This window comes from Drosophila navojoa, chromosome 4 (assembly GCF_054131105.1).
Source record: "Drosophila navojoa isolate 15081-1374.11 chromosome 4, UAZ_NAV_1.0, whole genome shotgun sequence".
Classification (NCBI taxonomy): Eukaryota; Metazoa; Arthropoda; class Insecta; order Diptera; family Drosophilidae; genus Drosophila; species Drosophila navojoa.
This window is the reverse complement of record NC_142892.1, coordinates 9454998-9477546: the sequence shown is the minus strand read 5'-3', so window position 1 is coordinate 9477546 and position 22549 is coordinate 9454998. Positions and strand designations below refer to the sequence as shown.

At 46.8% G+C, this 22549-nt stretch overlaps 7 protein-coding genes across 7 annotated transcripts; 3 read left to right on the top strand and 4 right to left on the bottom strand.

The window, feature by feature from the left end:
* Positions 1–168: 168 nt before the first annotated feature.
* Positions 169–14091, bottom strand: Hml (hemolectin). The gene is made up of 27 exons (XM_018101689.3): positions 13763–14091; positions 13290–13379; positions 13120–13215; positions 13006–13053; positions 12552–12947; positions 12366–12493; positions 12214–12309; positions 11958–12155; positions 11724–11890; positions 11511–11668; positions 11167–11321; positions 10509–11111; positions 9322–10443; positions 8365–9258; positions 7705–8253; positions 6324–7643; positions 6195–6264; positions 5882–6137; positions 5081–5822; positions 4527–5015; positions 3957–4463; positions 3413–3896; positions 1566–3349; positions 1282–1497; positions 760–1215; positions 441–697; positions 169–375 (listed from the first exon to the last, which is right to left on the bottom strand). Exons 1-27 carry the CDS (start codon positions 13867–13869, stop codon positions 253–255), a joined length of 11511 nt encoding a protein of 3836 aa, XP_017957178.1. The 5' UTR covers positions 13870–14091; the 3' UTR covers positions 169–252.
* Positions 14092–14862: 771 nt separating this feature from the next.
* Positions 14863–15902, bottom strand: LOC108651791 (GPN-loop GTPase 2). Its single transcript, XM_018101682.3, has one exon. The coding sequence runs from the start codon at positions 15834–15836 to the stop codon at positions 14913–14915; it is 924 nt and encodes a 307-aa protein (XP_017957171.1). The 5' UTR covers positions 15837–15902; the 3' UTR covers positions 14863–14912.
* Positions 15903–16078: 176 nt separating this feature from the next.
* Hsp67Bc (Heat shock gene 67Bc) lies at positions 16079–17141 on the bottom strand. The gene has a single exon (XM_018101685.3). It carries the CDS (start codon positions 16950–16952, stop codon positions 16371–16373), a length of 582 nt encoding a protein of 193 aa, XP_017957174.1. The 5' UTR covers positions 16953–17141; the 3' UTR covers positions 16079–16370.
* A 255-nt stretch (positions 17142–17396) lies between these two features.
* LOC108651796 (rhodanese domain-containing protein CG4456) lies at positions 17397–18556 on the top strand. The gene is made up of 3 exons (XM_018101688.2): positions 17397–18067; positions 18131–18290; positions 18357–18556. The coding sequence occupies exons 1-3, from the start codon at positions 17944–17946 to the stop codon at positions 18415–18417; spliced, it is 345 nt and encodes a 114-aa protein (XP_017957177.1). The 5' UTR covers positions 17397–17943; the 3' UTR covers positions 18418–18556.
* Positions 18557–18731: 175 nt separating this feature from the next.
* Positions 18732–19960, top strand: Hsp22 (Heat shock protein 22). Its single transcript, XM_018101686.3, has one exon. It carries the CDS (start codon positions 19316–19318, stop codon positions 19865–19867), a length of 552 nt encoding a protein of 183 aa, XP_017957175.1. The 5' UTR covers positions 18732–19315; the 3' UTR covers positions 19868–19960.
* Positions 19961–20103: 143 nt separating this feature from the next.
* Positions 20104–20987, top strand: LOC108651793 (heat shock protein 27). The gene has a single exon (XM_018101684.3). It carries the CDS (start codon positions 20313–20315, stop codon positions 20907–20909), a length of 597 nt encoding a protein of 198 aa, XP_017957173.1. The 5' UTR covers positions 20104–20312; the 3' UTR covers positions 20910–20987.
* A 423-nt stretch (positions 20988–21410) lies between these two features.
* Positions 21411–22296, bottom strand: Hsp26 (Heat shock protein 26). Its single transcript, XM_018101683.3, has one exon. It carries the CDS (start codon positions 22187–22189, stop codon positions 21551–21553), a length of 639 nt encoding a protein of 212 aa, XP_017957172.1. The 5' UTR covers positions 22190–22296; the 3' UTR covers positions 21411–21550.
* Positions 22297–22549: the final 253 nt, after the last annotated feature.

Genomic DNA, 22549 nt, shown 5'->3' with positions numbered 1-22549 from the left:
CATGGCAATGGCACATTATGAAATTTTCACTTTACTCTTATTGCTAATAGAGATGAACTGAGTGATCAGCATATATCGGCACTTAAACATATCGATAGTATCAACTGACACAGCTTTAGTGAACGATCAAAGCTTAAAAGCTTTTCCAATTGGAAGTCATAAAGCAAATTGGATTTTTGGAATATTCTTTTATTTTTAGTTATAGTAAATGCATTTATTATGACAAACTAGGATAGCAGAGCATCTACAACTTCAATGGCCAATAAACTGCAGCAATGACAGTGGCTTTTGCTTCGATTCACCCATTCGCATATCTATCACGCTCTCTGAGAACTCAGCACACGGCGAGCAACCACAATTCGATGGCACCTCATGCTGTCAATTAAAAATGAATCTTTTAGTAATACAACACAAAATATAACACTAATTATGTAGCTTACGCGCTGATTGAATGTGAAACCATCTTCGCAGACCATTTTGATTGAGATCGTTTCGTAGGATTTGATGGTGCAACAGGTGCAGAACTTCTCATGCACATCCGTAAGTTTGTTATATTTGGAGCCCGAGCTGCAGGCGCCCTCGCAATCCGTGAAGCCCTTAATAGGCTCTGCATTCACACAGACACCATGACCAGGCTTGGTATACTTTAGCAGCTCCTTCGTCAGCGGCTCGGCCAGAGAAACTGGCAAACAGTTGGCTGCAATGAAATATAATCGAAATTATCAAATAGCAATAATCGGATTATTCTACTCCACTTACATTGATTCTCAATGATTGGCTCAGATTTACAGAGCTTACAGCAGCCCTCCACAAACTGCAAATGCTCCGGACAGCGACTGACATCTGGGCAGACCTCGATCGAGGAACTGACCATTAGTATTTTATCCTTCTTCAGGCATACATAGTGTGTACAATTGTCGGGTGAATTCCATACAGCATTAACATCGTACAGCTTGTTCTCGAACACACAGGACGTCTGCACGCACTCGCCGCAGCATTTGCTCTTGTCCAGCTTCTGATAGCTATAGCCAGGCGGACAGTCCATTGAGCATTGTTGCAGCGTGCTGATAACTTGTGCAATGCCATCGGGTCCATATGCGCACTGCTCCTGCTTGCAGACATCCTTGGCATGCTGCCACTTGTCACCAATTTCCTTGGTAAAACTGCTCGATTCGTCTATCTCATATTGCACAATGCACAAATGCTTGGGCGGCACTGCGGGCACAGAATCAAAGTTATTAATTAGCTCTTATTAGATTCAATGAAATTTGTTATGCGTACCGCATTTGTGTGTGGCACAGCAGGCGCCTTCTGCCTTCTGTGTGCTGACTTCGTAGAAGCGTTGCTGACAGTTGACTGGGGCCGGCGGGCACTGATCCGGTTTGCAGACAATCTTCTGAGTGGGACAACAGCCTTCTTCGATCTTGACGAGCTGTTCGCCAGGCAACAGCTGACGCGGTGGCTCAAGTGGATCACAATCCTCCTTGGGTTTGCATTCTATAGAAATCCATTCAGCAATATAATAATACAAAATTAGTTATTAAAATCCAAGAGCTAAAGCTTACCGCAAATGTACTGTGGACAGCCGTTGACATCATTTTTCTGCTTCTTAAATTGACCTGGTCCACACACAGGCATCATTGGAGCAAGGCACAGCTTTTGCGATTCCTTGGGCTCCGGCACGCAGCGATAGCGTGGACAACACTCTTCGGCACTGACTATGGTCTGTGGCTTGTAGCCCTCGGCGCATATGTTCTCCTCCACTTGACACTTCTTCTCCACGCACGAGGTCTTCCCCTTGGCATCACACTGGCAATCGGTGCACTTGTCCTGCTTCCATTTATCGCCAGGCAGGTGCTCACCATCATCGCATTTGGTGCACGCCGCTTCTGGTATGCATTTGCCGTCATCCATAACTTGTCCAGCAGGACAGAAGCAACCCTCAAAGCGTTCCGAGCTGAGGCACATATCGTCGCTGCTCACCGTGTGGAACACCGTATCGGTCTTTATGTTAACCGCATCGTAGTCGGTCATGGCCTTGACTGTATCGCAGTTCTTGGCACAGCCGCAGGGTTCGTAGACCATGTCGCTGGGACACTCGAACGGACAAAGCTCTGGACGGCGCCAGTCCGTGCAGATACCCTTACTATTGCACTCCTTCGCATAGGCGGCCAGGGATAAACAGACGCCCTGTTGGGTGTTGCCCGGCTTGCAGATATCCTGCTGACAGGCCGACACATAGCCAATGGGGTCCACAACGAGCGGACACTTGCCGAACAGCTTCTCGTTGTAGAACTGCAGGCAGGGATCCTTCTCTGGCGGCAGTGGTATGCAGTGCTCCTTGGGCACATCCTCACTCAAGCACTCCTGGGCATCGGTTAAGCCCAACTTGGGCTCATCGGCCTGCCAGCTCTGTATGACATCCATGCCCGGCTTCTTCTTGGCCGGATTTGGCTTCAAGTCATTGCTGGCGTCTTCATTGCAATCACCGCAAAGTCCTTCCATCTTGCTGCCATACTTGATGCCGGGCACACCGAGCGTGAAGATCAGATTCTCGAATGAGGCTGTAAGCTCTACGTGCGATTCGGCCAAAGAAAGCACCAGTTCCTTGCCCACCACTTTGCGCAACGTTATCCAGCTGTCTTTGTATGGCATCTTCTTCACCTCGAAGCCGTCCACCAGCACTTGCAGTGCCTTTGGCTGATTCGGCACACGCTGCACATGAATCACGTGGTCGCCATTGAGCACATGCAGCGACTTGGGACAGCTGGCACCGTCCATGGCGCTGACTTGGCCAAGCTTCTTGCAATCATCCATGCTGACGTACACCTGGAATGTATGCACACCAGGCAGCACCACATCCCGGGACAGCAGGTAGGTGCAGTTGCCATTGAAACTGAAGCTCTTGCGATCATAGGTCAGGTACTTGGAGTTGCCCAATGCCTTGCACACACAGTCCTTGCAGTCGGCAATGGGCACACACTTGGGGCCATTGCGAACGGTGCCCTCGGGACAATAACAGCCCGGGAAGCAGACATCCGGCAGCACAGGACAATCATCGCTATGCAAATTGTCGCAGGAAGGCTCACAGCGCCGCTTATAGCAATCGGTGTGCACCAAGGGAGCCGGACAGCTAATCTCGCACTGATGCACCGCTCGCCAGGTGGTTAGCTGCACCAGTGGATTGACACTGAGGCACTTCTTCACGAAGCTCTCGAGTATGTTGCACTTGCATGCCGAGGCATCTCCATTATTTGCCAGCAAGCAATCGCAGGCAGCCTCCAGGCAATAGTTGTTGGAGAACTGCTTATAGTTGACAGCCTTGTGGCATTTGGCGAAGGTGGGGTGGCTGCAGAGCAAGGAGACACGGATTAGCTAAAGAAAATCTAGGGAAGTCTAACGGAATACATACTTGATGATGTTACATAGCTGCAACGCCTTGGCCTGCAGCTGCCTGGTGCACTTCTGATCGCCACATTGATCCAGAGGTATGCGTTTGTCGTACCAACTCTTGCCGAACTTCTCCGTGTTGGCCAAGACTTGACCATCGGGCGTGCGCTTGTCGTCACGCGGAATGCCATTGTAGTAGCCACACAGGCCGTCCACAGTGCGTAGAAATTTGGAGGAGATGCCCACCTTGAGTATACCAATGTCATCCAATTGCACCCAGAAGCCATATTTGGTGGACACGGCGAGCAACGTCTTGCCCGGCTGTGAGACCACAAATGAGGCCTTGCAAACGGGCGAATTGATGAGCTGATCCACGGTGAACTCGAAGCCATTGAATTTCACCTTGAGATGAGGCAACAGTACTAGCTCATTGCCGGCCTGCAGATCCTGAATACTGACCACTTTGTGGCACACTTTGCGCGTCTCATCGCTGCACTGCTGATGAACTGCAAAGAACAAAAACAATAAGTAATTGCCTAACTTAGTTATTATTATCAAATCACTACCCGATATGGTCCAGCTGCCGTTGTGTATGTCTCTGGCTAGTATATGGCTGCAGGGACTATATTTGAACATGGTGCCATCGAAAGTGGTGAAGCTCTTGCCGCTAATCTCGCACACATCATCCTTATTGGGTCGCAGCACGCACGTATATCGGAGGCAGTCGCCCGCCTTGGCGGTGCTCATGTCTAGCTCGACATCGTATTTCTCCGGGCACTTGGGCTCCACGCAGGTGATTGTCTCGTTTTTGTTCACCTCCTTGGTGGGTATCGGCACGCAGGTGAATTCGCTGCACTCCTCCTCTTCCTGGTAGTTCAGCTCGCTGCCGGGCATGGCCAATATTTTCTCGTTTGTGGAAATAAACTTGGTTTTCGTTATGCTAACGCCGTCATCCACAATGGACACTTGTTTGTGGAATGTGAAGATCTTGGACATCTTGCGTGCCTTCTTCTCAATAATTTTGATCTTCATTTGGGGTGGACAAACAGGCGCAGGGCAGGTGATAACCGTGGCTAAAATATAATGATTTTAAAATTTTCATATATGTAATTCCCAAACATCGGACGACCACTCACTTTCGTTCTTCTCTCGCTTGATATCGGGCTCTACTGTGAATGAGTCCCGACAGCTAGCATCTTCATCGTCCGCGCAATCCTGCACGCCATTACACCACAGAATCTCCGGTATGCAGTCGCCGCTGGATGGACACAGGCGCTGGTGCTTGGGACATGGCTCGCACTTGCAGAAGCAGTCGCTGGTTATGACCGGACGCAGATGACGCTCTTCGCACGGTGCACACTTCTTAGGCTTACAATTGTGGCGTCCACCCAAAACGCAGACACACTCCTCACAGGCGGCATTCTCGAACTTGCTGCCGATCGGATAGATGACATAGTTCTCCACACAAGGGCAGAGATTACGCTGCACACACTTGTTGCCGTCCCAGTAGAGCTGGTCACTGCATTGGCACTTCTTGGCATCGGGGCTGGAGCTGGTGATTCCTTCGCACACATTGCACTTGGTGGGCTCCACTTTTTCCTCGTATTTCTCCTCCTTCACCTCAGCTATAGGTAAAAATATGTATTTAAAGTCAATTGAATTATCCGGCTGAAGTTTTTCAACTACTCACGATATGGCTTAAAGCAACCCAAGGGTTCGATGCGCATGTTTATGTTGCGCTCCCACTTGGCGGGCACAATCTTCAGATACTGCGTCAGGATTGGTTTCTTAAAGTGATGGGTACGCGGCGTTTGCTCGTCCACGTTTGCCTCGAATATACGTGGCTGTCCGTTGGGTGCCAGAACCGTGTTCCAAGTAGGTTTCTTCTTTGAGAACATAACCTTATAGCCAGTCACCCAGCCATCGGAGCCGCCCTTGGTAATAAAACCGGATACATTGCGCGGCTCCAGGAAATCAAATTCGATAAACTCATTGGGCGTATTGGCAAGTGGACGCCATGCCTGGGGTGTGGACAGTTTGAGCAGGTCAAGTAAACGTGGTTTCTTAGCCGATTGGTGCAGCTGCCACAAACTGCTCGCCTGTATCTGTTGCGCATGCATCGCTCCCTTGTCCACGCCCATTTCATCGACACACTCCAGCTCGTAATGCACGGACGGACGCTCTGTGCTTGTGGGCAATGTGGGTGGTGGCAAAGTGACAACTGGCAGCTCACCACAAATCAACAGCTCGACACGCATTGCAATCGATCCATGCCACTTGAGTGGATAAATTCTCAGTGAGCTCGCCTCAATGGGTATCTTGAAGAGTGTCTGCACGGGCTCTCGGGAATCCAATGGTCCATTAAACAACTGCGGCATGTCCGTCTCATCGACCAGATAGTTATAGGCGATGCCATCGTGACTGTGCAGAATCTAAAACATACATAATTATATATTGACTTTTTCAATCGTTAGCAAATTGTTCATTCCACCTTGAAGAGCGTCACATAGTTATTGAACTCGGGGCTGCCAGCCATGATGACTCCATATATGGGCTCCGGATGCTTAAAGTTCAGCTCCAAGTACTGCATCTGATCGTTGATCTGTGGTGACCAGCTGCCGCTGTCAGTCGTTGGCTTCTTGCTCAGACGCGCTTTGTACGGCGCATGCTCTGGAGCCAGCTGGGAGCTAGCATTAAAGATGCTATCCGGCAATGAATCCTGGCCATTTTCAATCATGGGCATGAGACTAAAAAATTTAAAATGAATAAGATAAAGCTATGACAGATATCATCACACATCTTACCGCTCGGGTGCGCAATGCAATGGTGGCGTCAGAGTAATCGGAGCTATAGGTATTATAGGCTCGTAAGTCTCTGCAAAAAAAAGAAACATTGTAGGATCGGCGTTCAATTGATGCTGTCTGCCCACTTACCTTTCGTTGGCTCTGGCACTGGCTCCGGTTTATTGGGCACACACGTGAAGGCATTGTCGATGCACTGGCAAATCTCCAGCTCACCCACAACGGGCTTGTGGGGCTGCACATACTGCTCGTCGTTGTCCATGCACGGGCACTCGTCCGCATGCACGCAGGTGTCTTCATCACGCCAGTACTTGCCCAGCTTGGGGCAGTCCGGACGCAGTTTATCCACACAGCCCGGTTTGCAGTGCTCGCCGTGCTGACACAGGCCGCGTTTACGCAGAATGCTGCCGTAGTAGTGACAAGTGTTCTCACACTGGTTGGCACACTCTGACCAGATCTTGTCGTCGTCACACTGCATAATAGGCTCCTGCTCAGGCTCTGGCTTGCGATTGTCGCAGCTGGGCTTCAGCTCCTGGACAATGCTAATGTGATCGCAATTGAACATAGTGGGATTGAACATCATGAAGTCGCCACACGTCTTCTCCACGTACACCCAGCCGCCATCGACGCCTTTGGGCTGGCAGTGGAGGAACTTATGGCAATCGCCGGGATACTCTTTGTACTCGACCACACCCACATCGCAGCTGGCGCCGATTTGGGGCTTTTCGATTGGCTTAGGCGTCGTGAGCTCCGTTTCGCCATCGCACTGGCAGAACGCGCGCAGCTCGTAGTCATGGCACTTGCCAATGCAACGCAAACCTTCAGTCAGGCTGCAAACAACATTCTCATCCATTTGCTCGGGCGGCTCGTGAGTGCCCTTCACACGGCAGTCTACCTTGGTCATGTACTTCTTGAGACAGGTGCCGTAGATGCTCTCCAGGCGATCGTAGCGCGGCAGCTTCTCCTCATCGTTAAGCCGCACTATCTTCTCTGTGGTATCGGCGTCGTTGTCAAACCAACGTGTCCAGCCTCGCACGCATTTCGTTTGGTTCTGCGTGGCTAACGGTGGTTCGGTGGTACCCTTAATATATGGCGCAGACGTTGCCGGCGTATTGGGTTCATCGCACTTAACGCCGCTACAGATTTCCTTGCGCTTCGAGCATCGGCAAGTGGCACAGGCATCCTGGAACGTTACGTCTCCTTCATAGTAGGTCTTGCCCTCCTTTATCATGCACACAGGCTTACACTCTGCCTTGGGCACGCATTGCCTATAGGTGTCATTCAAGTAGATGAAGCCATCCTCACAGGGCTTAATCTGGCAGCCCTCGACGCAGCTTTCGCGCGTACACATGCGTTCCGCAATGCCCTGGTCCAAGAAATTGTCGCAGGTCTCTATGGCGCAGGCGGGCGTACAGGATTTGTATTCCGAGCAGTGTGGATCGCATTGCATGGCTGAAAAGAAGAAAATATTAACAAATATATTATGATTTATATTTGGAATTCATTGACTTACGGCAGAAATGTTGAGATCGCCAGCGTATGTTGATGCCCTTCTGGGCACAGGCATCTGCATAGGCCGCGACAGCCGTGCACAAGCACTCGCAATCACCGCCCTGATCACAGGCGCACGTGTCGAAGATGCAACGCTTCAGATAACGCTCCAGTGGCACCTCCGCATGGCAGGGCTCGAAAAGCTCTGACTTTAGGGCGCCGCACTTGAGTTGCGCCCACGTTTCACGCTCTGGATGCTGGCGGCAGGCATCGATTGGTGCCACGGGTGCTGCGCAATGTGGCTGCAGTTTCCAGGAGTGACCAAAGAGCATGGCACTTGTTTCCAAGCCCAGTGATGGCGTTTGCATATCATCCTGGCTATTGCCGTTATAATTGCCACACAAGCCGCTGACCCTGTTGCGCCATTCGTTGCCCAATTTGACATAAACACGCGTGCCTTCGTCCCATTTCACTTGTAGTTTCAGTGGAATAACCTCGACAACAACAAATACGCCTGATTTGTAAATGTGGAACGCATTGTGGCCATTGGAATTGACGCTGTCTCGAAGCTCTAATTGGAAAATGGAAATGGCATTAGTATATAAATGTATCGATATTAATATTTACCACTTCTTACTTGCTATCAGTTATATCGATAACGATCAAACAACAAGCTACTCACTTTTAATGGCCGACTTATTGGGATCTACGCTGTAAGCCGAATCCTTACTCAGCAGCAATGATTCCTTTACCCGCCCAGTCAATGCAATTTCTAGCGACTTGGAGCAAGTGACTCCCATTGTTCCACACAGCACATTCTGTATGGTAATGCTGAAGCCATCGCCATTCTCGAAAGCGCCCTTGGAGAGCACATAATCGCAAGCGCCCTGGAAATCAAAGTCTTGGCCATCATAGGTGGTGAAATGCGAGTCACCCCACACGCTGCACGTGGATTCACAGCCATTGTCAGAGCACTTCCAATTGCCGGCCTGGCATACGCACGTATTGCAATCCTCCTTGATCTTATCGCCATCGTCATAGCTCTTGCCAGCATGATGGCAAGAACAGTTCGTGGGCAGGACACAAGCTTGCCGAGATGTGTCGTAGACATAGCCCTCCATGCAGACACAGCCAGGCAGGCAATCTACAGAGTCCGCCACATACTTATCCATATTCTTGCAGGTTTTCGGCTCTTTGGGTGCACACTTGGCGAACTCCGCAAATGGTTGCTTGACACACTTGCTGCGCAGCTCCGACGAGGGTGGATACTTAACATCATCGCCCGGATCAGCATCCTGGCAATCCCAAACGCCATCCGCACAGGTGCAGAGATCAAGGAATTTGCCACCTGGACGCACTTCCTTGTAGCCAGGCCGGAATATCATGCCATCAAAGCTGCAATGGCACTTATGCTTGGGCACACAGATGCCCTGGTCATTGACGTACTCCCCATGTGGACAGCGACAGCCCTCGACACACTCCCGGGTGCAGCTGTTCTTGCCAGGCAAGTCGTCACAAGACAAGGCGCAACCATCGCCACACTCATCAAACACCTGACCCATGGGACACTTGACAGCTAATGAAATCAAAGGAGATGTAGATGCAATGTTATATATTAAGATGAGCTACCTATACTCACCGCATTCTTTTACAGTCATGCGCCAACCAGTTTTGACTCCTTGTCGCATGCATTCGGTGCCGTAAGCAGAGAGAATGGGACAGAAACATTTCTCGGGCTCGTCCTTGCAGGCGCAAGTATCATAAAGACAGTCCTCGTAGAACTTTTCGGGCTCCACCATGAAGTGACACTCCTGGAATATGTCCTGCAATATCCAGTCGCAGTGCTTCTCTGCAATCGCCTTCTTCTCTGGACTCAGGGTACAAGGATGCGGTCCTTGGTGGGTCTCCGCCTGGAATTGACAGGTGTCCTTGGTGCGCCACTTGTCCGCAAATGCCTCAATACCCGTCTCAACATCGCCCTCGGGTGTCAGGAAGTCGTCCTGAGTATTGGAATTGAATGTGCCACACAGACCCTCCGTCTGGCCTCGCCAGCTCGGCGGTGCATCAATATAGACACGCGACACACCATCCCACCAGACGCGTATGCCTCCGGCAAAGTCCACGGTCAGAAACGTAGAGCTAGCGCGTCTTATCAGGACCTCACCGTTGCCCAACATCTTTGGCAGCTTGGCAATGGGCTTGTCATTGATGACCGTCGTTAAACCTTGATCTAGTTTGATTGTGGTCGGAGTACCGTCTCGTAGTACGAATCGCACGGTTACAGACTTAGTACAAGAGGGGTCATCGGGCGCCGCATAGCTGAGTGCCTCGGACACGGCGCCGGAGCAGGCAATGTTCTCCGCCTCCACAGACATGTTGGGTGTCTTCAGCAAATAGTACGAGCACTTGCCCATGAAATCGTATCGCTTGCCATCGAAAGTCTGATAATGAGGATCACCAATAGCGCCGCAACGTGCGCCACACTTATCGTCTGTGCAATTCCATTGCCCGTTCTTGCAGGTGCAAATATTACAGTTCTTCTTGACCGTTGCCTCTGGCTTGAATTCACGTCCACGCAACGAGCAGGGACAGAGCTCTCGAGTGATGCACGCATCCTTGTACTGGACCGTGCCTTCGGGACAGAAGCAGCCCTCGTTGCACTTGTCTTTTGTGGGTGCAGCAGCTGTCAGACCTGATTCACACGTTGGCTCCACATCCGGCCCACAGGCGCGATAGACGCGTCCAAAGCCGCAGCTGATAGCTATTGAAATATTCCATAATGATAAGTAAATGAGATATGATGATGTATACAAACTCTTCACTCACGGCATATTTCCAGATTACGCCAGCCGTGCTCTAATTGAATACCCTTGAACATGCATTCCTTGGCCAGCATGGCAATGGCATCGCAATTACAGCTTTCGGGCTTCTCGCGATTCGCACAGTTGCAATAGTCGGCGATGCAGGTGCGGATGAGTGCGTCATAGTTGAAAGGTTTGATGCAGTCGCTGAGCTTCTCGTTGGCCAGCAAACGCTCACAAACAGTGGCTGCCTTCTGTAGCTTGCTTTGCTCACAGGATTCAATGCCAAATTCCAATTCGGCACTGTTCTCCACTCGGCACATATCACTGTGGTCATCCACACGCCATGTATCGGTGAATGCCTTCACTGTCTCCAGTTTCTTGCCAGTTCGAGACATCAAATCGTTGCGATAATCACCGTCCAGAGAGCCACACAGACCACCCACTTTGCCCCACATGGCGGGACCTGCATGCACGGCCACATACTGGTGATGATCCCAGTCGAGCTTGAGCCCGATTGATTCCAGATCAATTTGAACATGCTGCGCCACTGGCATCACCTTCATGCCCATTACCTGAACGGGTATGGGCAACTGTTTGTTGGGCGTGGACAAGCGTATGGTGCCATCTATAAAGCAAGTGAAAATCATTTCAATTCAGAGTTCTTGTAAAATGCTACTCACTTAAGTTCTCCAGGACATAAAGCACCGATTGCCATTGAATCTTCAGTGCGTGCGCACAACCATAGCCAGAGCCATAGGGACATGCCTTCAGCGTTACATCAAAAGTGCCAGACACTTTGTCCAGGATCAAGGTATGGGAACAGGACAAAGGTGCTCTAACCGTAAAATGAAATTATAGCGGCAATAAGAACAAACAGCCGATTAATATTGCTATCTCAGCTATCGCAATACACTCATTTGCTTAGGTTATCGATATTGCAAGTACTTATCGTGGCCAATCGGCTAATCACTCTTAAGCCTATTTAAATTTACTCATTAACTTAAACTAATCGATATGTACGTACTTGAAAACCAAGCCATCGAAAGTTTTTATATTGATGCCACCCCAGGTGGTGCACATCGCTTGCCTTGGCGACTGATCGATGACCACATCCATCTCGCCGCTCATGTATAGGGAGTAACTGCTGAGAGTTGACTGTGTTTCTTCCGATGACCACCATTCCTGCACAGTAGATAAAGCATGAGGTGCTGCACGATCATTTCTAATATCGACCTACGCTACGACGTTCCAGATCCTTGTACTTGGCCAGCAGCGCCAACAGAATCTCCCGTTGACTTCTCAGCTCCGAGGTAATCTCCCCGCTAAAGGCGCCATGATACGTGCGGCCCGGCTGTTGCATATGAGTCACTTGCACGCTGCCCGATCGAATGGTATATCCAGGAGCTGTGCATTTAAATATAATATTAAATTTATTAAACTTCTTTTTATTATAGTTGAAGGAGAGACTTACGGAAAATGCACTTTGGCAATGGCGCAGGCAAATAAACACCATCCCGATAACTGCACTTATACTCCATGTCGAGGCGCCCTTGCACCTGCAGACCCTTCACCTGTGGACAGCTAAAGGTGCAGCGTGCCTCCTCCATGTCGTAGGCGCACTTATAGTTGCCATTGAAATGCGTATTGGTTACATTGCAACTGGAAATGCCTGATATACAAATTATAAGTATTCAAATTAATTTAAGAATATCTGGATTTATGCTCACTGTACTGGCAATATGAGCCCCGATGCATCTTGGAGCACTGGCAGATGTTGAAGCTGATGCACTGTCCACCGTTCTCGCATGCCGGCGAGCAGGTTGCTGAAGATATGGAAGGTCAGCTTACATAATATAACTGGAATATGCTGTTCACTTACGGCCACAGTCTGGCATCTTGGCAAGGCCAGTTTTGGAATGCACCCACTGACCATAGCGGCATTCGATGTTGGCGATGCTGCTGCCGTCCGGGAACTGAAAGCCTCGCATGCATTGAGCATTACAAATACTAACAGAAAATATTATATTCTATATATATATTGGTTGATATAGCCCACTCAACTCACTTATTTTTGCAGGACACCTTGGAATTCTTGGGCACTGGCGGCTTGGCGGCACACACGGACTTCTTGTGCTGGCATAACGGGCCTGAATAGTTCTCCGGACACTGGCATATGCCTGCTTGTAGGCAGATGCCATTGTTCTCGCATGGCGGAAGGCACACAGCCTGACAAGGCGGCACTCGAGTAAAGTCCGAGTTGACTATTATCCAGCCATCGTTGCTGCAAAAAAGTTCCAGGGATTTTGTGTCCTGGGAAAACGTGTAACCATCCGGGCAATACACTTGACACCTACCCTTGCCATCGCATTGGGATAGCACATTTTGTGGCAATAGAAACTCTGCGCATTTGCTATACGCTCTCAACGATTGAGCGGTATTTCCATAAAAGTTGCCTTTCACACTGGGGAATTACGTGATATATGATATACAAACTATATAAATAATCTGAGAAATTTTACCCTTTTCCCAAGCCGAATATGCCAAGAGCATTGTTGAAGAAGTTTGCACTGCATGCAGAGAGTTTTCAATTTATATATATGCTCCAATATAACTGCTTTGACTATACTACTCACTTGGAGGTCTTCAGCCTGCCCTTAATAGGAAGCAGATTTCCACCAAACTCAACGCCTGCAGCCTGGGCATCTTTGTAGTTGTTGGTATAGAGGCCACTAAAGGTTAATATTTGATATCAATATTACATACATATATATATATTCCTACAATAATTTCATATATTGCGCACCTCACAGCAGGCGCCTTGCGAAATCCAAAATCGAAATGACGTTCCTGGCGTTCCTTATTATCAACATCCGGAGCCGACTGAGCCAGGGGACTATCAAGTAGCGAATACAGTGCCCAAAGGCATTCAATTAGATAAAATATAAATTCAAATACGAAATATGTTTTCGCTAAACAACATGATTTTATCTAAGAAAAAAAAAATTGCGTAGCAAAAGCGGAAGTCGCTTGAAATTCCAGAAATATATTTTGATGATTTATAAAAGTTAAATATAGTATATAGAATAGAATTATATGCTTATATGGTATATAGTATACATATACATATATTGAAAGAACATTTCACTTTTATATTATTTTTATTTTAGATCAAGCATTTTCTGTTGTATAGGAAAAGCTTCAAGTTTATTACACATGTTTAATGTAATTTAATACATTCTATTGTACTTTACACACAATTCATATTCCTTCACTCACTCTATATCTTGATCATCATCATCAGACATAATTATATCGCCTTCTTCGGCGCACACTTGGTTGAGAATTAGCAACCATGCTAAGAAATAAATGTATTTGGATGCCATTTTATGGCAGGCACAAATATTTTTTTATTTGTATTGCATGTATCACTGGTAATCCGTTTTATCCTTGATTTTGAGGTATTCAATATTCGTTGTCCGCTATCCTGCGAATCCTTGTCGATTCACTGCGCAATTAAACACTTCACTATTTTTTTCACTTTAGCACATATTCACAATTAGAACCCGTTAGTCGAGGCGACCGCGCGAACGCAACTAATTAAGCACTGGATTCGCAGCGCCTTTTATAGGCCCCAAACATAAGCCCCACTCCATTTTGTTTTTAGTTTTAATCACTGTTTTTGTGCTTCCTAAAGTCAACGTTAAATATGCTGATTTCTGTGTAGTTCGCATTTCAAACTCACTTTTTTCTCGCCTTATCGCCGCTAAATGTGCCAAGTTGAAGCTGGGAGTGCAATTCAGCAACTTGGAAGCGATAAAACGAATTCTCGCATTCCAAGATATTATGAAACTGAACTAATGAATATGCCAAGGTTAAGTTTATAAATAAATTACATAAGCGAAACTCAAATCAGAAGTTACGTCGCCATTTAGCTTTATCTGTATGCAAAACATGAATGAATTAAATAATCTGTGCGTATTTTTCATGAAGTTAAACCTTCTAGTTAAATTCATAATCAAACTGCCGAAAACTAACCGCGCAATTTCCTGGTAACGGCTAATAGTGTCAATTACCTATCAATGACAACACTGCTTATCGATTTCAACCGATATTTTTTCTGCATAGTGCTGCCCATAAAAACAGTGATTAGGAACATTTCATTTAAATATATCAATTAAAATTCGAATATATATGTAATTAATTTCATTTATTTGCTTAGCAACTAATATATATATTTTGTAGAACAATTTGAAAGCACAGTTTATCACGGGAAATACCAGTCACCAAAATGATATTTTCTACTTGTTCACAATCTGTTCAGTTCTCGAAGCAAAATTTTGGCGACGGGATGTTGAGAAAACAAAACTTCCAAACTTAAGATAAATATAACTATATTATATATACATATATTATATACATCTGTTTGCTACTGCTGATTCGTATAAGGTTCAATATCTCGCTGCTGACGCATGGCCTCGGTTTCAGCTCCCACAGCGCAAGCTAGCAGAGAATTCACCGTTTGCTCTTCGCCCGCTTTATACACATAGCCATTCGCTTTGTCAATGTGATTGCGCAGCCGGAGCATGCTGTCTGTACTAAAAGCATCCAGCAGTTTAAAGGAAACCAGCGCATAATCCTCCACCAGGGAGCAAATAGCCTCGTTGAGCTTCTGATATTTGCGCATTGTGGGATCATCATCTAGTTTCTCCAGTAAATACTTCAGATCAAGCACATCCGTGTAGTAATCAACGTTGAAGTGAAGCTTCGATTCATGTTTACGAAGCAGATCCGCCTTTGACAACACATTCACATGCGGCAAACTCATTCGCATCATCGTATTCAGCGCCATCAGCAACGTGGCTATGAATTTAGCTGGCTCTGAGCAGTAATGCGAATCGATGAGATTAACTGTCACCAAGTTGTAGCGCTCCCGTTCCAAGCGCTCAAAAACTCGCGCCATGGCAGTGTGGTGTGTGTAGAGCTCCACTTGACCAGGACAGTCAAAGAGAAAGTAATTGTGGGTTGCACTCTGTTTTCTCAGTGCCGGCAGCAGCCAATCTTCGAAATGCTCTTCCAGGTACTCGGCGCAATGCATGAGTGCGCCGTTGGGTCCCAGTTGCATGTGCTCCATGCAATCTTCCACCGTAATCAGCTCCATTACGTTGACTACCGGTTGATAGGACATGTTGTCGTTGCCTGGATCCAAATTGACGACACCCACTTGCCGACCCAACTCCTTATAGAATTTATACGCTTCGTTGCAGTACGTTGTCTTGCCAGAACCAGGTGGACCTATAATTAATTGGCCATAACGTGGATTTTCTACTCTCGGTTGAACGCGTTGCAGCATTTTGTGTTTATTTATTATTGTTGTGATTAGTGTGGCCAAGTAGAAATATAAAAAAATAACCCAATAGGAGCCACATGATGGTCACTTTAAAAAATCGATGTCAGAATGCAGAGATACTCATTATGGCACTGTTATTCACAAACATTCACCATAAAATCAACCCACCCGATAATTACAGCTGATAATAAAAAACATATCGACTATTTCGATTAATTAATATGGCGGTCTTTGATTAAAAGTACTTAACAAATAAACATACTTTTTATTAAAAATACATATAAGAGACTAAAATTTTAGATAGATAAATACATTTATTAATACTGATGCATAATTTGAGTAAATTTTAAATCTATATGAATTATTATATAGGGCTAAAATTTAAATAAATAAATGCTCCAATGGGTATTACATACATATGAATTATTAAAAAATGTAGCGTGCATTATTTGATTATATTGAGAGTGCACTAAAAACGAGAGTCTTGGTAAATCACTTGAGTGCATCATTGGCTGCTGCTGCCGCTTCTTATGCTGTTTACTTGGCTGCGCCTTCAATTGACTCCTTTTGCCCGTTGTTCTTCTGGACAAAGAGATCGGATGGCCCGACGTGTTTAATCGGTATGATGCGTTCGGCTCCCTCAACTTTGGGATTTAAGGGGGGCACCGTTATAGTCAAAACTCCTTCGTCAGTTAAAGTTGACGCGATAGCGTCTGCATTGTACTCCTTGGGTAAGGGGTAGCGACGCACAAAATGGCGATAGACGTGTCCGTGTTCGTCTTCGCGTTCCTCGTGTTTCCCCTCAACGATGACGCAATTATCCACCAGCTTGACGCTTAGCTCACCTGGCTCGAACAGCCCCACATCAAGATGCACTTGATAATTGCCTTCTTTGTCCTGGCCAGTGGATCGGGTGTTGCCTATTTCGCCACTGTGCTTCTGGGCCACCAGATGACGAGCATGTGCACCCAACTGGGCAATCATACCCAATGTATGCAAATCCAGGGGATCGTGATGCCGCGAATGCAGCCGACGATACATGCGGTTGGGGAACATGTCGTGGCCATAGAAAATGGATTCAGGGCCATCCAAATTCAGCACAAATGGAATGTCTGGCATTTTTCTTCTTTTTTCGCTTGAAATCAATTCACAAATTGAGAATCTGTATCTGGTGGAGGTTCACTGAACCCAGCTGCTTTCCGTGTGTAGGTGAGGGGTTGATTGTTTAGCGAAGGTTTTATTGGGCTAATGCTCCAATCACAACTCAACTCGAATGTCGCGACGCAAATGTGAAGTTGCTGAGAACAGAGTTGACTTTTATACCCAAGCCAGGAAAAGCTCTGTTGTTGGGAATTTTCTGGACTGAATGCAGTTATTCAAGCTTTTTGGAGCGAACACAACTGAGTTGATTGCGGCGAAATCGCGAAGTTCTAGGCCGCAGAACCGGCACTTGAAAAAGCTTGGATACTGGAAGCAACAATTGGGAATTTATTTAACTTGAGCTTTGAGAGCAAACAAGTGAGTGAAGTTCTTCATGGAAAAGCTTTGGGAATTGTCTGGATTCAATGCAATTTTTTCAACGTCGAGGTCGAACTTTGAGAGCGCGCCAAAAAATACAAACACAAACCGCAGACACCCTTTGCTAGAATTTAAACTCGATACATTTTGCAAATAGTAAACAGCCAGCAACTGCTGCTGGCGTCTGTCTGTAAAACAAAACATTTAACGCTATTCGCATTGAAGCAGCGTCTGAGGTGAAATTCGATGATTGGCCGGTGGCGGTTGTCGCCAGCGCTAAGCCACAAAGCGACAACAACAATGAAAACCGGCTACAGGTTAGATTTCGATTAACAATCCGAATCTGAGTCCAGCTGCGGTTGCTTTATTGTAGCTGAAGCATGCGGCTGATAAACATTAATATTGGCGCTGCCAACGCCGCCGTCGCTGTCGCTGTCGACGCTTTCGTCATCGTCTTGACAGTAGCTTCGCTCTTGCCCATTATAAGTGCCAACGATTCGTCAAACAGAGAACTTAGTGATCCGTCAGCAATCAAACCAGGTGAAAGCACTATTTCGAGTGCTGCTAATTTGCATATTAATCAAGCAAAATAATGGACGCTACATACGAACAAGTCAAAGATGTGCCCAACCATCCAGAGATCTACCTGATCGATGTGCGCAATCCGGAGGAGTTGACGGCAACGGGCAGCATCCCCTCCAGCCTCAATGTGCCCTGTGTGTATAAAATTAAGCTAAATACTTTTTGATTATTATATTTATATTTCTAATGGCTTTCAGTGCCCGAACTGGAGGCCGCATTGAAGTCCGACTCGGAGGAGTTCGAAAAGAAATATGGACGAGCAAAGCCGGCGAATGATGCAAATATCATATTCACCTGTCGCTCGGGCAGACGTGCTCAGGAAGCTACAGAGATCGCCAAGGCTGTGGGCTTTACCAAGTGGGTTTCTCCTTCCCCCCGGTCTGGAACGTTATCTATATATTAATATTCATATTTTACTCACAGCTTGAGCGTCTATCGTGGCTCCTGGCTGGAGTGGGCCGAGAAGGAAGGTCTTCCGCAGTGAGATCTAAAATGCAAAACATTCCACTCTGCACTTACTCTTTGGCTTCTAATATAATTTAATTCAAATTTACTTATACATGATATACAATTATTTAAATAAACAATATACATATACGGTTGCGGAATAAATTTGATTTTAATGCAATAATTGCTTGTATGTATGTATATAAATTCTATATATAAACAAGTTTAACACGCACGTTGAAAATGGGTTAGACGCAAGAATATAAGAGATGTAGGTAATTGTGAGAGGAGGTGGAAGCTACGCCTTTAATATACATACATAATTATTATTTTGACAAGATAAAATCTAATCTTTTTCACGCGCAGCTTATATCATAATTATTTTAAAGAGCAGACCCTTTTACTACGCCCATGCCCCATGCCTCACACACACACATGTAAGCAATCTCATTTTGCTGAGAACACACACCGGTGTATACTCTCAATAAACCACTCTCACTGCCCTCCCTCTCTCACTTTTTCTCATTCTCTTTCTTATTTTTTGAACTGACCTACCGCACTGGTGTTTGTAAATAAAAACTGCTGCGCTTTGGTAAATTTCTTGAAACTTCCATTGTTGAGCAACAATTAAAAGAAATGAAAAGTATTTTTACTTTACATGCAATAGTATATAGCATGCCCTCAACAAATACTATCTATGTAAATGCCAGCCGTATAAGAATATTCACAATTGCATCAGCTGCCAAGTCGGGAGAGTGCGAGAACATTCTCGAATGCGTTGACATTTCCTATAAAAGGCAGCCGGCATTTTCAGCTCTCCACATTTGAACAAAGTACGTCAAAGTGAACACAACTGCCGACAAGCAGTAGAAAGCTAAAAAGAGAGAATTTCACAAGTGATTAAAGTTATTACAAATCAAGCAATTTCAACAAAGATGCGTTCGTTACCCATGTTTCTACGTATGGCCGAGGAGCTGACCAGATTGCCGCGTGTGTCGCCGTTCCAGGCCTTTTTCCACGAGCCGCAGATGTGGACAGGCTTGACTGTGCCTCGCAATTGGCAGCAGATAGCACGCACACAGGAGCAGCAGTTTACACCGGCAGCCACCATTGGCAAGAACGGCTACCAGGTGTCACTGGATGTCAGCGAATTCAAGCCCAACGAACTGACAGTGAAGACCGTCAACAACAGCGTCGTCATCGAGGGAAAGTCTGAGCAGGAGGAGGATGCACAAGGTGGCTACTATTCCCGTCACTTCCTGCGTCGCTTCACTCTGCCCGAGGGCTACGAGGCAGAGAAGACAACGTCCAGCCTGAGCAGCGATGGTGTTCTCACCATCAGTGTACCCAATCCGCCAGCTGTTGAGGCGGCGCTCCAGGAACGCATTGTGCCCATACAACAAACGGGACCAGCTGAACTGAATGTAAAGCCAAATCCTCCATTGGATCAACCTGCTGAAAAGGAGCAGGAGAAGAAGGAACAGTGAATCCTATACTATAAGCTAATCTAGTCCCTCAATAATAGCTGTAGAATTAGTATTTACATAAATAAAAAATAAAAAACACATCAACAAATCAAATACACTTTCGTTTTATTACGCTTGGCAGCCGCCGCATGCACTCGGCGCCCCAAAAACGCCCGCCCCGCCCCTTGGGCCGACGGCCGGTTCCTTGATGACGTCCACTTGACTCGCGTCCAATATTATTGCATTTTGCAGTTGCCGTTAGACACGCTTGTGTCTTGTTTGTTGGCCTTCGCGCATCGGGCAAATGATTCATCAGCCATCCGCATCCGGCGCAGCCATCGCACGAGGCCACTTGGTCGTTGTCGTCGTCTCTGACTTCGTGGCCTCTGTCTGGGGCAGGCTATAAAAGCGCCGACAGCACCATCAACAAATTTTATAAGCATTCGAGACGAGTAAGCTAGTAGAAATGACTTTGGTGCCGACCACGTATCGCGATCTGTCCCGGGAATTGGATCGACCACGTCCACTCTATCAGCCATATGACTTCCAGCTGTACCCGTACCTATGGGACGATCCGCGCATCTGGTGGCCCGCCAACAGCAGCAGCAGCGACTACTTGCGCCCTTTGGATGAGCTGGTGAGCAGGCGAGTGCGCAACCAGCTAATACAATCGACGCCCTACGACTGGTCATATCCCATGCGCTGGGACAACTACTACTCCGGCGAGCGGGTGCATGCGGATGAGAAGGGCTTTCGCATTGACATCGACGTGCGCCAGTTCCGGCCGCACGAGATTGTGGTGAAGACCAACGACGACTACATCATTGTGCAAGGCAACCACAACAAGCGCAGCGAGGGCGCCAATGGCTACGTAGAGCGACATTTTGTGCGCAAGTATCTGCTCCCGCGTGGCTACAATGCCAACGAAGTCATCTCCGACATCTCCTCGGATGGCATTCTCACCATCAAGGCGCCGCCGCCGCCACCATCCAAATACTATACGCCCAGCGAACGTCTTGTCCGCGTTCATGAAACAGGAAAACTAGCGCTGCCCTGGAAGTAGCTGCGCCCCCTCTTCAGCTGCTGACATCTTACATCTTTATAGCCTCTTTCGCATCATTGGGAAATATTCAAATTCAAGGTGAACTATTTATGGCCACCGCGTTGCATCGAGAATTTTAATTTTATTTTAAGTACACAAATACAGAAAATGCTTGATGCAATCTTAAATGCGCAATAAATTGAATTTTACAAGTCTTCATTGGAACAGATCAGTTATAAAACACAACGTCTAGAGTTACCAACGCTGGCATTTTTAGGGATTTTCTTGCTGTTTTGGTTCTTCTTCGTAGATTTTGCCAGAACCAAGTACTAAGTGAATTTACCCAACACGAAAGTCTAAAATACGTTTTGCAGTACTGCTCAACGACATAAACTTTATTAAACCCCAGCTAAAATGCGAAACTAAAAATAAATAACTAAAAATTTTTAGTTTTTAAATGTGTTTTATATTTTCGCCTTCCGGAATTATTCCGAAAAACAATTTCTTTTCTTCAGTTGGAACTATTTTATATTATAATTATTAGTCTTCTGTTCATTAACATATATGATCTAATAAATACATTAGAGATTTTTGGTGAGGAATGAGGAATGATGACACAGGTTGTGAGGCTGTTCTAGCTTCTAGTTGCCAGCGTCCAAATTCTATTTTCCATTGCTAGCATTCTTCTCCTTCTTGTCCTTCTCGTTCTCCTTCGACTCGTCCTCGTTGCGCTTGACGTTCAGATGAGCAGGGCCCACTTGCTGAATTTGAATCACACGCTCCTTGGACTTGTCCTCGATGGGTTGTGGCTTTGGTACACTCACAGTAAGTACGCCATCGGACGATAGTGAGGAGACGACCTTATCTCCGTCGTAGCCCTTTGGTAGAGCATAGCGGCGCACGAAATGGCGCGAGATGTAGCCATGGTCGTCTTCGCGTTCCTCGTGTTTGCCCTCGACGACAACGCAGTTGTCCACTACTTTGACGCTCAGTTCGTTGGGAGTGAACTGAGTGACATCCATGCACACCTGGAATCCGTCTTTGCCCACTTGCGAGAGGGGCCAGTGCCAGCCATCTCCAGATCCATTTGCGGACTTGGCCAAGTCACGCCTGCGACGGCCGGCCAAAATCTCTCCGACCGTCGAAGCTGGATAGTCTGGGAAACTCCAGGGGCTCAACAGCAGCTGACGAGTAGTCTTAGGTTGCAGCTGAATTGGATGAATTCCCAATCCGTAATCGTAGAGGGGAGTGCGAGGCTCCTGTAGCTCGTTCACCAAAGAAATAAGTTGAGATAGCGACATCTTTCTTGTTATTTATCCACGTATCACTTTTGCAAACGACTAAAGTAGTTTTAAAGTGGTTTACTTGTTTTTTTTTTTTTTTTTTTGTTAGGGCTGTGAAGCTCTTCACTTGATGATTATTATTTATCAACTGAAGCAATGAACTCAGCCAGCGGCCTTTTATAGCCGGCTGAGTGATTTTCTAGAAGCATCGAGCTTTTACGAGTGTGTGTTCGAATCAGAGAAACAGAGCGAGAAACATCGCGTGCTTGCTAGAGTATTCGTGTGTGTCACGAATACGGTAACCAAAAAGAGAATCGAATATACGAGAGAAAATGTGTTAATATTGTGTGTGTGAGAATGAGAGAAAATGTCAGACTG

Excerpts from the sequence above, each read along its gene's own strand:
- Hsp67Bc (XM_018101685.3), bottom strand. The coding sequence starts at position 16,952 with ATGCCAGACATTCCATTTGTGCTGAATTTGGATGGCCCTGAATCCATT.
- Hsp26 (XM_018101683.3), bottom strand. The coding sequence starts at position 22,189 with ATGTCGCTATCTCAACTTATTTCTTTGGTGAACGAGCTACAGGAGCCT.
- LOC108651796 (XM_018101688.2), top strand. The coding sequence starts at position 17,944 with ATGGACGCTACATACGAACAAGTCAAAGATGTGCCCAACCATCCAGAG. Across the intron at positions 18,068-18,130 it reads CTCCAGCCTCAATGTGCCCT|TGCCCGAACTGGAGGCCGCA; the intron begins GTGTGTATAAAA and ends AATGGCTTTCAG. Across the intron at positions 18,291-18,356 it reads AAGGCTGTGGGCTTTACCAA|CTTGAGCGTCTATCGTGGCT; the intron begins GTGGGTTTCTCC and ends TTTTACTCACAG.
- Hml (XM_018101689.3), bottom strand. The coding sequence starts at position 13,869 with ATGGCATCCAAATACATTTATTTCTTAGCATGGTTGCTAATTCTCAAC. Across the intron at positions 4,464-4,526 it reads CAAGCGAGAGAAGAACGAAA|CCACGGTTATCACCTGCCCT; the intron begins GTGAGTGGTCGT and ends ATTATATTTTAG. Across the intron at positions 3,350-3,412 it reads CAGCTATGTAACATCATCAA|CCACCCCACCTTCGCCAAAT; the intron begins GTATGTATTCCG and ends CTTGCTCTGCAG.
- LOC108651793 (XM_018101684.3), top strand. The coding sequence starts at position 20,313 with ATGACTTTGGTGCCGACCACGTATCGCGATCTGTCCCGGGAATTGGAT.
- Hsp22 (XM_018101686.3), top strand. The coding sequence starts at position 19,316 with ATGCGTTCGTTACCCATGTTTCTACGTATGGCCGAGGAGCTGACCAGA.
- LOC108651791 (XM_018101682.3), bottom strand. The coding sequence starts at position 15,836 with ATGCTGCAACGCGTTCAACCGAGAGTAGAAAATCCACGTTATGGCCAA.